Source organism: Diadema antillarum, unplaced genomic scaffold, assembly GCF_040938485.1.
Source record: "Diadema antillarum isolate AM-2024a unplaced genomic scaffold, OU_Dant_1.0 seq00000326_RagTag, whole genome shotgun sequence".
Taxonomy (NCBI): domain Eukaryota; kingdom Metazoa; phylum Echinodermata; class Echinoidea; order Diadematoida; family Diadematidae; genus Diadema; species Diadema antillarum.
The window spans coordinates 2012838-2028288 of record NW_027271344.1 but is presented as its reverse complement, the minus strand read 5'-3'; the positions used below and the strand labels follow the sequence as shown (position 1 = coordinate 2028288).

The window sequence follows — 15451 nt, the reverse complement described above, 5'->3', positions numbered from 1 at the left end:
GAAATAATCAGAAATGTGTGTGTATGCATGCATCCCTGATATGTATGTTCACATAAAATCTAAAGGGAAATTTCTAGCACTTTTGTTGCATATGACTGGATTACAGCCACAAATGTGTATTTTTTGTCTCATTTTCCAGGTAAATTGATACCAATCTGATCTGAGAGACAAAAATGCATGTGTCCCAAAACTGACTGCAATGTGACAAATCCCTTTTAACATCAATGAAATTTTTACACTGTGCTTCAACATGGATCAATGAATACGAGTGAATAGGTGTGTAAATGTCCCGATTACTCTCTGATTAGATAACTACAGCACATTGTTTTAAAATCCAGCTCTAAGAATTTTACAACTTAGGGGCAAAATCCTTTTTGCCACAAACATTCCACTTTGATGTACACGATGGTCTTTTATCAAGGTGGCGATATTAAGCCTTTACTGTGACACGACATGTAAACATGCTGTGGTGTGTCATGAATTAAAGTGAACTGTGTTTTTAAGCATTGACATGCTGATTTAAAATCTGAACCCATGGATGTCAACTTGTAAACTACTGACATGTCCTGTGATGTGATGACGAGACATTAATATGATCTACATAACAGCATAAAATGTGTGCACAAGACAATGGTGATACAACAGAGGCTTAAACCTCTGATACAGTTGTATTATCAATTCTCTAAGACTGATATGTACTGTTATGCAATGCATGATTCAAGTTGATGTGACCTTTTAGCAAGCTGTGATACAGCCAGTGATGTATGGTTACATCTTAGTGTTTGTGTCATGAGGTGTTGGTGTTTGCGGGAAGACGTGCATTCAACATCATTCCACTGACCTTTTTTGAGGGCTGCATTCAGGATCTCCTGCAGTTCCCATGCATCAACTTCCATGTCCTTTTTCATAGGGCAAAGAGGATGAATTCATTAATTGAGATGCTAGATCATCACAGGAAAGGTTGTGATGGATGAAGTAGGAAAGAGAGGCCACAATAGAATATCATACATACATTACACCCCTATAGGTCATTACCTTATCTGCGAGCTCCAGGAAAAAGTCATAACATTTCTGATGCCCATCCTTTTTCCTAAACCTTTCCTAAATTCTGACAGGGTATTTCTCTTCCAAGGGCCCCCAAAACAATAATCATATAATTTTGCGCACCTACGAATGGGGAGGGGGGGGGGGGGGGGGGGGGGGGGGGGGGGAGCAGACAGTGACAATGGTGCAAAAATTAATACATCAAACTCCAAGAGGTTGCCCTGATGAGCTATCACAGAGATATTTGTGTGTTACACACATCTAAATAAGTGGTAATTACTCCAAAATCTGGGAGAAATAAATATACCTATATACAGTGTAAGGAAAAAAATGCACATATTCTTTTTTTTGGGGGGGGGGGAGGGGGCTACCAAGCTTAAAAAAAACAACAACAAAAAAAAAAAAAAAAAAACAACAACCCCCCCCCCCAAAAAAAAAAACAAAACAAAACAAAACAAAACAAAACAAAAAACAAACAAAAAACAAAAAACACAAAAAAAACAGTATCCAGGAAACTTTGTGCAGTTAGGGAGACTTGGTAGCCTGCCAAGTGGGCGGAGTTTGCAGCTCTCTACTTTCAGGAGGGAGAGAATGGCAATCACTTCATATCTCATGATATACTCACAAGAGAGTGAGACTTGGTCAAAAAGTTACCCAATTCCCTATTAATGGGCCTGTGTCAGGTCAGAATGAGGCCAAAGAGTGTATACTTTCATGATTAGGACACTAATTTAACTCATACCAATGGATATTTAATTTCTAGAATTTATCTTTGATTTAATGAGATGTTATAGTATTGGGTTTTGATTTTTTTTGTTTTGCAACAATGGTAATTCTTTTTTTTCTTTTTTTTTCATAGACTGCTCTCATGGAGGAAAAAGGCCTCACCAAATTATTCCCCCAAATTCTAGCCCAAAGAAGTTTAAAATCAGGATTGGTGTAATTCATCAGGCGATGATGCTGTGACATAATTTTGTGCGTGTGAAGCCCAGTCAAGTTTTTAACTTAACCCCCAGCCACTTTATCTTGCAATGCAAGCTGGCTGACGCATCATTTCGTTTCTTTTATGTGTAACATCGCCAACTATACTGTGAATTTGAAATTTCTCTGACTTACTGGGCCAGTCAGCTTCTGGAAGAACTGTCTGAAACGTTGTGTCTGCTCATCCTCCTGAGGTGGTGGTGGCTGTAAAGCAAAAATTCAAAGGGAAGAGGATATCAGCAAGCTTCAATGACAGGATTAAAAAATAAAAACTCAAATATCTACAGTATTGTGCCAACAATATCAGACCAATAACATACGGCCGTAAGCTTGCAATAAATGTATGAACTTGATCATGACTGAAAAACGACTAGAAAATTTCCCAGCTTCCGCACAAAGGCAGACATTATGTATTTATCAGACACTGGTATTTCTTCATCCTGTATCTGCTTCTGAGAATTGTTGTTGAATGGCACACTGAAAGAAAGAAGAGGTAATCATTAATCGGTTGGTTGGCAAATCTGTCTTTCTCATAAATGAAGGGTACCCGATGATTTCATGTCAGGATTTTAATGACAGAAAGAAGATATTTCAGACACAGAGGAAGGGTGTGTGTGCACAGCAAATGATCTGCACACGGGTAGGGTATCTTTGAAAGTTGTACTTGAGAAAACTGAATTTTTGTTAAATGTACAGATGACAGTGTTTAGCGGTGCAGAAATGTTAAGTACAAGTAAGGCATACGCTGCCAAGCAGAAGAGAACCAGCACATAAACTTGTACACCATCTTTAGTGTATGTGTGTTTGTTTGTGTGTGTGTGTGCACAAGCATACGATGGTAGAAAGAAAACTTAATCAACAGATTCTTTCTCGTATCATGGAATTGTGCTTGGTTCTGCTTGAAAAGTAGCAACAAATTAAGCGAATATGGTATGCTCGTAGTATTCTGATTATTTCCCAATTGAACAGCAAGCAAATCACTTGAATGAATTCAGTTCGAAGAATCATACGACCCTGTGGCAAAACAATTTGCAACCAACATTCCCTTTTGAGGCAAAAAGATTGTCATAAAGGCCATCTCATCACTGACTTGTAGGAAACAAACTCAGTGCCTTTTAAAGTACATACACAGGTTGTACATCCTTTACGTAACATGTTCATTACCCCATATGGTATCAAATTCTGATGGTAATGACTGCAGATACCATATCACATGAGTCAGTAAAACATCTGTTTGATTACACACATTATAGCATGGCCTACCTGCAGATAAACATCATTAAATATACCATATATAATACACTCTACATTTGGCACACCATGTCTCCTTCAAACAATGCACCATGCACAGCATTCCATACACTCGGATGCTAACTTAGTATACTGTATGTGATGATTTCTTGTAATTTGCAGTCCAAGAGGCATACTGAATGTCAGCTACTGAACATCATTGCCAAAACTTTCAATTTCACACAGCAAACTTCAGAAAATATTCAAGTTTACAAGATTCAAAGGGATGTTGAATATAAATTATGTAAATTCTATTCCTTGCAGACTGTAGAGAAAGTCCATTATTATGTGAATCTGTCTACACATGTACAATCATCAATTGATAGCAAAGAATATGCTAAAATGTATGGTGTAATATTTCACAAGATTTTGCTGTCAAATATGAGCAAATTATCTCTCTTTTTCATTTTAAGTACCTGCATTTTTTTGTTCTACGATATAGAGCCTTGAGTCATACTACACGTCAATGGTTCAATTGCATACAGGAGAGAATGTATCTATTTCTGTAATGTCTGCATCACAATCACCACCCAATATCAATGAAATGTCAGTCAAAAAAATAACTCTCTCCCCATCCCCTTTAAGTTGCATTGAATTTCACATACTTTTCTCTTTTTTTGGTGATACCTTCATTGTCAATTTCTTTCAAAAACATTCCAACAATACATGACATCATGCTCCATGTAAATGAACACCGCAAACGAACAAACAAAAAATGTCAAAATGTGCTCAGCTTGGGATTATTCCTCTACCAGTAATATGGCATTTCGTGTTTCCATATTGATGTCTCAAGTAAACAGCACAAATATACAGGATGAAAGAAAACCCCTCAGAAAATAAAAGAATTAAGCAGAATCCAGATAACTGTTCAAAGATTACTAATGTAAATCATGTTACTCTTCACTGCAGAAATATTAGAATGTGAGCACTCAAATTAGATAAGAGACTAAAATTCTACTCTCCTGCTTTTTGCCTGGCTTTTGGCTAATTGATTTAATAGATAGTGCCACTCCATAACGACTATGTTTATTTAACAGGAAAAATTCTAATCGATAAAAAAAAAATCTGTAAGACAATTATGAGATAATAGAGTGAGAATCAATTCTTAAAATTGGACAAAAAGAACAATTACCTCTGATAGGTTGAAAATGTGCCTTTAATTGAGCTAAATGGCATTTCAAAGTAGGACATTACCTTTGTAATGTCTAGCAAGTCCACACTTTAAGCTGGTTAGTAAAAACACCTGTTGGGCAGCTGCATGCATTCATGTGTAAAATTAACACTACACAGTAGAAATTCAGGAGATTCTTTTAGTTATTACAGTAGCTGTACATTCCATATTGAGCGAGTCTAATTTTTTACAAATTGGGACTTCCTCACAAGTTTGCGATTGTGGAATACCTACATGGACAGAGAAATGTACAGTTTCATGTTGCATTCATGTTGGGATTAGAGTAAACATGTTCACGTTTTTTAAAATCGCAAATAGCACCGGACTAGCGAAATTAATAATAATAATAACAGAATGAAAACCCACCAAAATATATGGCATATACAGTATTCATTCTAATCAAACTTATTGTGCCATGCAAATGTAATCAGTTTTAAACACATACTAGGCTATACATCTATTTCTTCTCAAGATACACACTGTATTGATATTAAATTTCAGCCTAAAAGCTATACAATTGCTAATGATGCTCTATGAATCTGAAAACCATACAGTCCTTTCGGAAAAGAAAAAAAATCATGTAGGCCTAATACACAGATGTTCTATTTCATATGTATGAATCTCAGAATATCTGAAGATACACGAAAGCAATGATTACAAATACGTCTGTTATTTTCAAGTGTCTTCTGACAGTACAATATCACCTTTCTGCATCAATAAGTAATTCATTACAGAAAGAGGACCTTTTTACTTTATTATCAAGATTTCCGTGTACTACAAAGACTAATAACAAAACTAGAGTGAAGAGGTATGTTAATCTTAGTCTCTGAATGTACAATAATACACACAACCCCTAGATTTATATCTCACATCCTAAGCAGCTGGGCAAGAAAGATCAGAAATGGAGATGTTGTAATTGAAGGAGGAATTGTGCAATTGAGAGGGCCGTGTTCATCACCAAGTTTCTGACGTATAAATCTATAGATGGCTATGCTCAACATTAAACAAAACAAAAAAAATCAAAAGACTATTTAGTAAATTACTATCTAAATGTAGTAAGTGCACAGGGCATTAAGACTGCTGCAGATTTAAAGATTCCAACCTTAAAATTAATTCATACAGTGATCCTTGCCACAAGAAAAGGGGGAAAAAAGTGAAGCTTCAAAATGTATCCAATGTGCTAGAATTAGAAGAGTACTTTATGTCTTCACACCAAGCTCTTGTGTTGATTGTGAACAACTAATCTCTAGTAAATACTCTAAAGAATAAGCATCACTATGCCCCGTGGGTATTTCTAAATCTTCCACATCTGGAGGCCATTTCATTCTTTCTGGTTCTGTTAATGCTATCCATGTCCTCAAAAGGTACTGTAAAACAAGATACTTTCATGGCATGAAATTTTTGCGAATTGGAGCCGACTGCCTTTTTCGCGGCAAGACATTTCTGCGACTTGCCTCTAACATTCAACGCATATAGTGTAGACAATGATTTCACATGCATTTTAATTTTGCGAATCTCGGCTCTTGTGAAATTCGCAAAATTAAAACGTCCGCAAATATTCCTCGTTTTACTGTATTCAAAAACACCATGCCCCAACAAAGGTTGGAATATGGTTGGTAGAGGATGCTAATTGTAAAGAAAAACGAAAAGAAAAGAAAGATAGACATAAGTCGCCTTAAAACATGCTTAGCCAATCAGGGGTACATGGTAGTCCTGATCTACATCCCAATTTTTAAGCAATACCATTGTGCTTATGACGATCTTGTTGCTGACAGTGGACAAGAAGGTAAGAACATTTCTTTCTTTTTTTCATCTTATAATACAAGTAATCCATTTTAAAAGTTCAGTGTATAATAAATGTTCAATTTAGACATCAGTATTTTCAAAGAAATCACAGCTTTAGTTTGGCAGCTTTAATTCAATTTTGCAGTGTATGCATGTACATCTTAGCATAGATTCTACGTCTGCTTTGTTCAACAACAAGGAACTTGTTACTTAGGAGAGGAAATTAGAAATCCAGCTAACCCTCGTTTCCCCCCATCCTACCCCCCCCCCCCCCCCCCCCCCAAAAAAAAAAAAAGAAAAAAGTGTGTTTTAGTGCAAAGATGTCTTGGCAGACTGTATGACAGGTGAATGAAGAAAGGTTGCTGAGCTGCACTTGAATGGATGCAAATGAATCTTTCCGTTCCACATCATGCCTTTGAAAATCTTCAAAGTGCACAAAATTGCCATTCATACAAAGCCATGAAAGTTTGTCCTCACTCTATGCACTATGTCAGTGTGTGTCAAAAGATACACTTCAAACCTATGTAAACATGGTTTCATTTTACTTTTATTTTTTTATTTTTATTCTTTTTATTTATCTATTTTTGTGAAAATATCTCTCCCTCCAATAAGATCTGACAAAAGACATCAGAGACACAGCTCTGAAGCAAATCATGGCATGAAACTTCTCAGTTCAGAAATTTCTCTAGAATCATTTTGTAGGAAAATGGGTTGCAACACAACTAAGGAGGAAGGTGCTAAAAATCTCCACTGTCAGTCATTTCAGATAAAATTTGCACATAATGAAAAGCACAAATTATGACAAATAACCTTCACTAAATGATAAGAAGTTGCTATGTATATCCCATTTTTAGTGACCTAGAGAATTTGGGAGGTTTTTGGTAACTGCACAGCACCTAAACTGAAACCCTCAGAAAAAAATACCTAGGATTTGTTATGAAAAGTTTGATATTCAGAAACTTTGTGGGTTACACATTTCCAGGAGTAAGTAGGGCTGCATACAGTAACAAAAATATTGGTAATGGCTGCATCAAACTAAGTGCCACCATCGAAATAATTCAGTAACAAAAGTATTTTTTCTTCTACTTCTTCGTTTATAAGCACCTATGAAAATTCTCTTCCCATTAATACGATAAATATAAAACAAAATTTGGTATCAGTAAATGAGTCATCTAAATCTTACAAAAAAATGCAATGTGTCTCCTCTGATACATTATGATATGATGTAGTTTTAGTAATTTCAGGAATTTGCAATTCTAGACTGACCTTAACAGAGGGGAAGAGAAGCCCCAATTTGCTATTCACAGTCAGGATCTCCTCAAACATACACTTCATTTATGGGAGCTAAATGCTAAATGTATCACTTCTTTTCTACTAGACATCACATGATTTTGTCCTTCCCCAAATATCACAACAGAAACCTATAGAATATCCTGTGCAACCCTGTGATACAACGTGCCATATACTATGCTGATGAAATTCTTTTTGGAGTGTTTGCAAAGAGAAAAGCTATTCCTCCTCAGGAATATGCTGTTTCCAGAACCAAAGTGATGGGGAAGCTGCATACGAGGGCAGGCAGAAACTGAACAAAAGGAAAATGGCTTCAAAGATAAATGTTTGCTGAAGATGACAGTGGAATTCACTCGAATGAAACTCTCACAGAAATCCATGCGAAAGAGATCGTCTAGGAAGTGACGAGATACTCTCTCTCTCTTTATCCTACCCTGTCAAAGACATAAGGCTGGTCCCACGTGGGATCGGGCTGCTTCCACGCTTGGCTCGGCGCGTGACCCGATGATATACTTGGCGAGAAATATGGTTGCGCATACGATGAGAAATAGCTTGGCTGTGTGGATGGAATAGGATGCCTCTGAAATACTTGCGAACCCAAAGCAAGCAGCAAATGCTGTTCACTGCTAATTCTGCACTATCTTGGGGTAAGCGGAGCAAGCAGAACCCACACTAAGTTATCAATCACCTGCATCTCTCACTGCATCATGATCAACCAGTATATCTATGCATGTCTACCCAGTATCTACAATAGAAATATATTGCAACTCTACACACTAACAACATTACTAACATTTGTTAAAGTGTACGAATAGAAAAACTTTCTGATTGCTGCAAAACAACAACAACACATTACACAAACCTCGAGATATATTCCCTTTACACTGTCCATGCAAACATACAATGTACAGCAAGTTGGGCAATCTGATCTACGACAACACAAACTGTGCCAAGATCATTGACACACAGGTGGATGCGGTGCCAAATACAAACGCTAAAACTCAATAATCATCACCATCATCATCAACATCATCATCCATGCGAGGTACTCTAGTCTGCGATACATGAACGGCATCCTTCACTCGACCTCACCTTCATGACCTCTTGAGGGGACATGGGAGGAGGAGGAGCAGCAAAAGTATCTTGGGATACCTTTAGGGGGTGGTGGGAGGTGGACATAGTGATGGCAAGGCAAAGAGCATTATATTTGGGTGACACTGAAAAGCACATTGAAGGGATGAATGCATGGATGGGGATTCAGCATGGTGTGTTTCGAGGAAATGTGTTGGGGTTTTTTTCCCTACCAACTCAAGTCACATTTGTAAATCAATGTGACTTCAGGAAGATATTTCAGAGGAAAAGATTGATATGTGTTAACAGCTCAGGATACATGGACATGAAAAGGAAATATATGAATATCACAGAGAAGATGCATTCTTTACCAGTATAAAACTGACTTCTAAATATAAATCTACACTCTTAGAATGTTTTGTGCAAGCTGTAACCATGCATAATATCTGATTTTTTTTTTTTTAACCACCTTAAGCCAGAAGAAAAATATAAATAAACAAAAAAATAAACAAAATAATCTCAATAATAAATAAATAAAATGCTTAAATTTTGATGTGGTAGTCTGCACCTGAACTGATATTTTCTTCTTTTGTTGTTGTTGTTGTTGTCTCCATTAAATCTTGTGTCAGAGGTCAAACCCAATCCCTTACTCTGATTCTGGAGATGTCTTCACAAAATTCTACCTTATCTGTAAATCCTGATCACAAAAAGGCACAAATTCAGCCATCTCTGAGGATAACTAACTCTCATCAAACAGAATGCAGATGGTTACATTTATGTATATTCATTCTTGCCACACTGAAGGGATTGTCACAGAGATAGTATAGTTATAGTGAAGACAAGTAAGGGATACATAATGCCTAGTACCCTTTTAATAAACAGATGATTCATTCATGAGTACAGCGTAAAAGTGGAAGCATAATCCACAGAAAAGTCTTCCCTTTCAGTCCACAGGGGAGAAACCTAATTTACACACCATGTAAAATGTAGCTGATGTATGTCACACTACACATGCCTCTGAACACTGTAAAGGCTTTCTGTTTTCTATGTTGCACACAAGATAGTTTATATGATATTTCAGAATGATAATTAAGTAACATAATAAAATATGATATTGCTGTCTATCAAACTGTCCACTAGGTCATAGGACAGCTGAATTGGTTGGTAGGGTGGGGCTCATATACGCTGGAGGCATGCCGGTAGCACACTGTCTCACCTTGACTGGGGCCTTTTGGGAGCTAGGAGCACTTTTAGTGACTGGGGTGACCTTTTACCCAGGACAGCATAATACATGTATATGCATGAATATATTAAACAAGGCAATGTTTTGGGGTCCACAGGGAGAGGTTGTGATTGGATTAAAAAAAAAGCAAAATAAATAGTAGCATGTGATAGAAACAGAGAATACTTGTTAGCAACATTACCACAGAACAGGACAAAAAAAATTTTCAATTAAAAACAAACAAACAAATAAAATTCTTCTTTACTCGCCTAGCTACAGACGAAAAGCTCAGTCGAACAGCTCATTAAGGCAACCTGTTTCAGTTAACACTGCACAAAATAGCTTTTTGTCTGTCATGCTTGCAACTCTACAAAACTCAAACAGTATCCAGTAAGCCTACATCTTACTTTTGTCTTGTTGAACCTGATTTACAATGATTTGGTTTTAACTTAACAGAAATAGAGTGATATCTTGGTCTAATGAATCTGTACTTTGTTTGGAAGTGTTTGATTAGAATATAAGTATTAGATGTCCTCTTCAAAATATGATACATGGCTTCAAGATGACCCTTATTTGATTGAATTTATTCGTGAAAACACAATTTCCTGGGAACAGTGGTGCTATTCAAAAGCTAAAATATGCTTGTTCACTTGTGTTTGCTTGTTTTTTGTTGCTGGTTTGTTTTTGTTTTTTTTTTGGGGGGGGGCGTCATAGCAAACCAAATGCAAAGTAAAAAATTGCAAGACATGCTTTAATTTACAGGCTCGGTTTTGTTATTTAAAGAAAACTTCACTCATTATCCTCTTTGATTTTCATTTATGAAAGGCTCAAGAGAATTCTTACTGCAAAATTTGATATACCCTATGGTCAGAAGAAAATCACATTTGATCAGAAAGACAGAGAATGCTTCCTCCTTTATACTAACATTTTTAAATATCAGACATTTGGAGACAGACATCAGAGGACAAAAAAAAAATGGGATCACACAGGTGTAATGACACAAATCTTAAGATAGAAATGTCAACATCTTGCACTAGTTTTAAGGTCAATATGATGTGGAAGTGCTTCTGGTGACATAATATCAAACACACATCGCATGGAGTTGGAGTGGGGGGTGGTATACCAAATTTCATCCCACATTTGGTGAGCGAAAGCTGTGCCATGTAACACGTTTGATGGTTTCACAAAGAGAGGAGCACCGGCAGACACAAACCTGACCAGTGCAGCCACAGTTGCACACTATAACAATTTATCATGAAACTTGTGCTGTACATTATACACACACCTACTATCATTATGCTCTTTAGAATCTACGGATTCAAAACTTGTGTAAGAAGAAAGCCACCAGTAGCATGTTTAACATACAAGCAACAATAGCAATTCAGGATGGTACTTGGTCTCGACAGCGTTAAAGCGGTGCCTCAAATCAATGACATGATGCTAGATTACCAATTTGAGTGAAAGTGTGAAGAATCCACATAATATACGATCAATAATTGTTTGATGTTTGTGTAACTTGAAGTAATTTCAGGTGGAATTCAGTGCGGGATGCATAATGTTTGACTTTGCTAACCAATCCCTTATTAATAGTCCCATTCACTCTTACATGTGCATTCATTTTGTCCTGAGCACTTGGACTTGAAAGTATTGTACAATTTTCTTGGCATGAATCATCAAGTAAATACACAATAAATACCACACTTCCTCAAAACCTCCATAATATGATTATGCCCTCTTTGTGACTCAACTCATATGACTGAAGACTGTTTTGGTTGTTCCAATTTGTCTGTGCAAATATCCTTCCCCCTAATGTGGTGGGAACAGGATGCTGCTGTATGCTTCTGGCGTCATGCTGACAGCAAACAAAAGGATTTGCTTTCTACATATAATGTTTAGACAGCACGAAAAGAATAAGTTCTATTTTGTTTTGTGGGGGTGGGGCAGCCTTTGCAAAGCAGCGTCAGCAATGTGTGTAAAGTCCCCTGGGATGGAGAAAGAATCTTACCTGGCGAGGGATATCAACCATGCATGTCTCCTCATCAACAGAGCTGAAGAAAGGAACAAACAAATCTAGTGTAAATGGAGGTCCATCCTGCCCTAGCTGACCTCGGAATCTCTTATTGAGCAATCCATTCATGTATTGCAACTCTCAGACAAAAGATCTACTATCTGTCTATATGTGTGTTTGTTTGTTTGTTTAAAAAAATAAGATAATTGTTGATTACATAATATTGATTTGGAATTCTTGTCAGCATACATGTGACCTTGAGAAGGTCAAAGCTGTAATGGTGGTTGCTAATTGAGGCGTTAGGTTCACCTTGAGGCATGCATAAGAGCATGAGGTGCACAAACTTATACATGTGCCATATTATGATAGTTACTCTACAGGCATTTTCTAACTAGAATTTTGACCTAGCACTGTGAGAAAAACATATATGAGGTTTTCATGGAAGCACATGAATATTACTTGCCTCATTTGTGTAGGTGAAATATAAACTGGGTTAACCACCTTCATGTAACTCTTATATCAGACAAACTTCAAAGTGAGCTTTGTGTATCTGTGATGAAAAGTTTGAGTTCAAGCTTCATGTTCCTTCCAGCACAAGGTATAATGAGTTATACTTGCATGGTGCTAAACTTACACAGAGCTGCTCCGTTTCATACTGTAGACACGCAGGATGAAATCACCTTCCTGATTGGGTTCAAAGGTCGAGGGCACGATGCAGTAGGTGCCAGGAGTCAGTTTGAATCTCCCGCTGACCTCACGTGTGTTGGTGAAAGTCGGAGAGCGAGCTGTCGAGGCATTGTACAGGAAGTGGTCCTTGGGCAGTCCACGAGAAGCATCAAAGCTGCCATCTGTCTGTGGGTGTGACATGAATGCAAGATTGGGAGTGGAAACAGAAAACAAAATATCAAAATCAGCCCCAAAGAAGAGATACATGTAGATACCACCCAATGGGAGTCAATTAGCCATTTCAACTACACAAATGCTCAAACATTTATTGTCAAACAGAGAGAAAACAAAATTCCCATACCCGTACTCTGTTTCTAGTCAAGGAGTTGTCCCACGTACCTTGTAGATGGCAAATCCAGTGGTCAGATTATCCACTCCCATTTTGCGCTGGGCACGTCGGTTCATCTGCATTAGGGCCACCAGGAAAGTGGCTCCAGTCTTCTTGGCCAGTTCAGGGTCATCGTCCTCATCATCACCAATATCATCCTTGTCATCCTCCTCCTCAAGGACCAGCTTGTACTGGGGGTTGATCCAGAAGGTCTCTGTGGGGGTGGTAGGAATAAGTCAATTTCGCTTTTTGTTTTCATGCATTTTCAAGTTTGCTGAGACATGCACACATTCTCATAATCCAAACTAATTTGAGGGTTCCCCCCCCCCTCCTCACATTCTTATTTTGACTCTTCAATTAGAAAATAATGCAAAGAATTTGATTCAGTGGGGTGTGACACTTGCACATTCTGCTTATCAACTGCAAATGTACACACATGTAAACAAACAAATTTACACAAATAAAAGGCACAGAGGGTTGATGTGCACAGCACTGGGCCAATAAGCATTCATAAAATGTAATGTCCAGTACAGATACTTGTGCACAAAACTCAGTATTTTGTGAGTTATTTGAGGAGAACCACATGGGTCCGTACTATTTAACCACTTTGCAATACACAAGTGTCTGCTTGTCTGTGTACTTGATGTCCTATACTTAACTGGATATGCATCCTGCTCTCTGCAATGGTTTGGGGTACTTCATACGTGTGAGTTATACAACTCCCTATCACACCATAGGGCCTCCATCTTGAGCCCACTCAGCGGGGAAAAGTGTGTTTACCTCTACAGAGATTCCAACTCTTCCGTTCTCCCGCCTGAGAGTTAAAGGATTTCTTACTTATTGGTATTGTATGTTGAAAAAATAAGCCTTAGATCGCACCAGAGAGCATCTAGTACTCTAGGAACTTCACGCTTCGCACACATCAACTTGGAGTTTCCCGTTTGCTAGGGGTTTCAGGCGGGAGAATCTCCAGATCAAAAGGTGCTTTGGGTTGGAGTCTCTGCCTCTACCAAGAGGGAATGGCATGAATACGCATGTAGTTGTAGTTGTGGTCAATTGCACGCAAGTAATCAATTGAGACAAAGGTTCCTACAGGCATGTCATGCTTTATTAGGGATCGCAATATCTCACATGCACCTTCCTCTCTCAATTCATTTCCTATCTTTCATTCCTTCAATTCTGTCATCCCTTTGAATCATTCCTCTACAAGGTCTACCATGGTACATTCCGTGAAAACTCTTTGCCTCCTTCGACAAGTTCTCCAACTAAATGACATCGAAAAATGCAAGAAACTGAAGAAGTTTTCTTCCACAAATCAACCGATGATACAGCAGCCATCATCATTATCTGGCTTTCCCTTGTGTGCTTTGTGTGTGTGTCCAAGACACTTCTCTTTTTTTTTGTCTCTCTCTTTTGAATGATGGAAATAAATGAAATGAAATGATTATCAAAAGCAAGAAAAAAAAAAGGGATTATTGTCCCCACTTGAGACATCATTGCTGCGTACCTGGGAAGTTGCGACATCCGCCTGCGGAGGCACCTCTCTGCCAGCGTCCTTTGTGCAGACTGCACTCCCACTTCTTCTTCCTCTTCCCCGTCTTACCGGTCAAGGTGTCCGCACCCAAGTGGCACATGTCCACCCGGTCATAGTGGCGCTTGAAGTCTCTGAACTCCATCCTGGGAGCACAAAGCAAACAGACATTGCAGCATGATTTACAACTTCATATGGTCAATTTCATCTAAATGCCACAGCTATCCATTTTGCATGAGAAGTTTTGCACAAAAAACTTTGGTCCACTTGAGCTTGTAAAAACAAGGCAAAACAAACAAACAAAACAAAACAAAACACACAGAAGGAAATATTTATTTTTCTTGTACGCTTCGGTGACTTACTGCAGAGATACATGTATACACATCAAGACCAAAATCATTCCCCTGCCTTTTGAAGGAGCACAGTTATGTACTCTTTCTGTACCCTAAAATACTGAATATCCATGAAATTTCTTGTAGTTATCTTTATATCATTCTACTTTTGTGACATGACAAACTGTTGAACAGTTCCTACAAGACAGGTTGGCAAATGACATTAACTAAAAGTTAAGAAAAATGTGTAACTCTTGAAAGGACTGACTGATTTCCCTCTAACTTTCTTTGCATGGTATCCTAATTTATGTGCATTCACTAAACAAACAAGCAAGCTGGGGAAACATCCCCTTCATATCTGCAAGTGAAACAAGGCACAGAGAAAAGACACTGCTGTGAAGTGTGGTTTTCATCACGATCGGAGGACCCGAGTTCGAATCCCGCCCAGTGCTTACGTCTATCGACACGATGTTTTACCCACCATGTCCCTCTCAATCCAGATGTATAAATGGGTACCTGGCAACGCTAGGGTAATGATAATGGCAGGGCCCTCTGGTAGAGCAGTGGCAACACTGAAGAGGCTACCCTGGGTAAATAAGACCTTATTATTATTATTTTATTATCATTATTATCATTATTATTATCATTATCATTATCCTCTTTGTCCCAGTC

General features: G+C 38.0%; 1 protein-coding gene across 3 annotated transcripts in view; it reads right to left on the bottom strand.

The window, feature by feature from the left end:
* Window positions 1–15451, bottom strand: part of LOC139730691 (calpain-9-like) — a 70109-nt gene that overhangs the window by 9243 nt on the left and 45415 nt on the right. For all 3 annotated transcript variants that reach the window (XM_071641558.1, XM_071641560.1, XM_071641559.1), the window contains exons 8-13: window positions 14424–14593; window positions 12928–13130; window positions 12497–12714; window positions 11860–11902; window positions 2161–2229; window positions 842–899 (exon numbers count right to left, since the gene is read on the bottom strand). In XM_071641558.1, the coding sequence (XP_071497659.1) occupies window positions 842–899; window positions 2161–2229; window positions 11860–11902; window positions 12497–12714; window positions 12928–13130; window positions 14424–14593 (761 nt within the window). The remainder of the gene's footprint in view (window positions 1–841; window positions 900–2160; window positions 2230–11859; window positions 11903–12496; window positions 12715–12927; window positions 13131–14423; window positions 14594–15451) is intronic.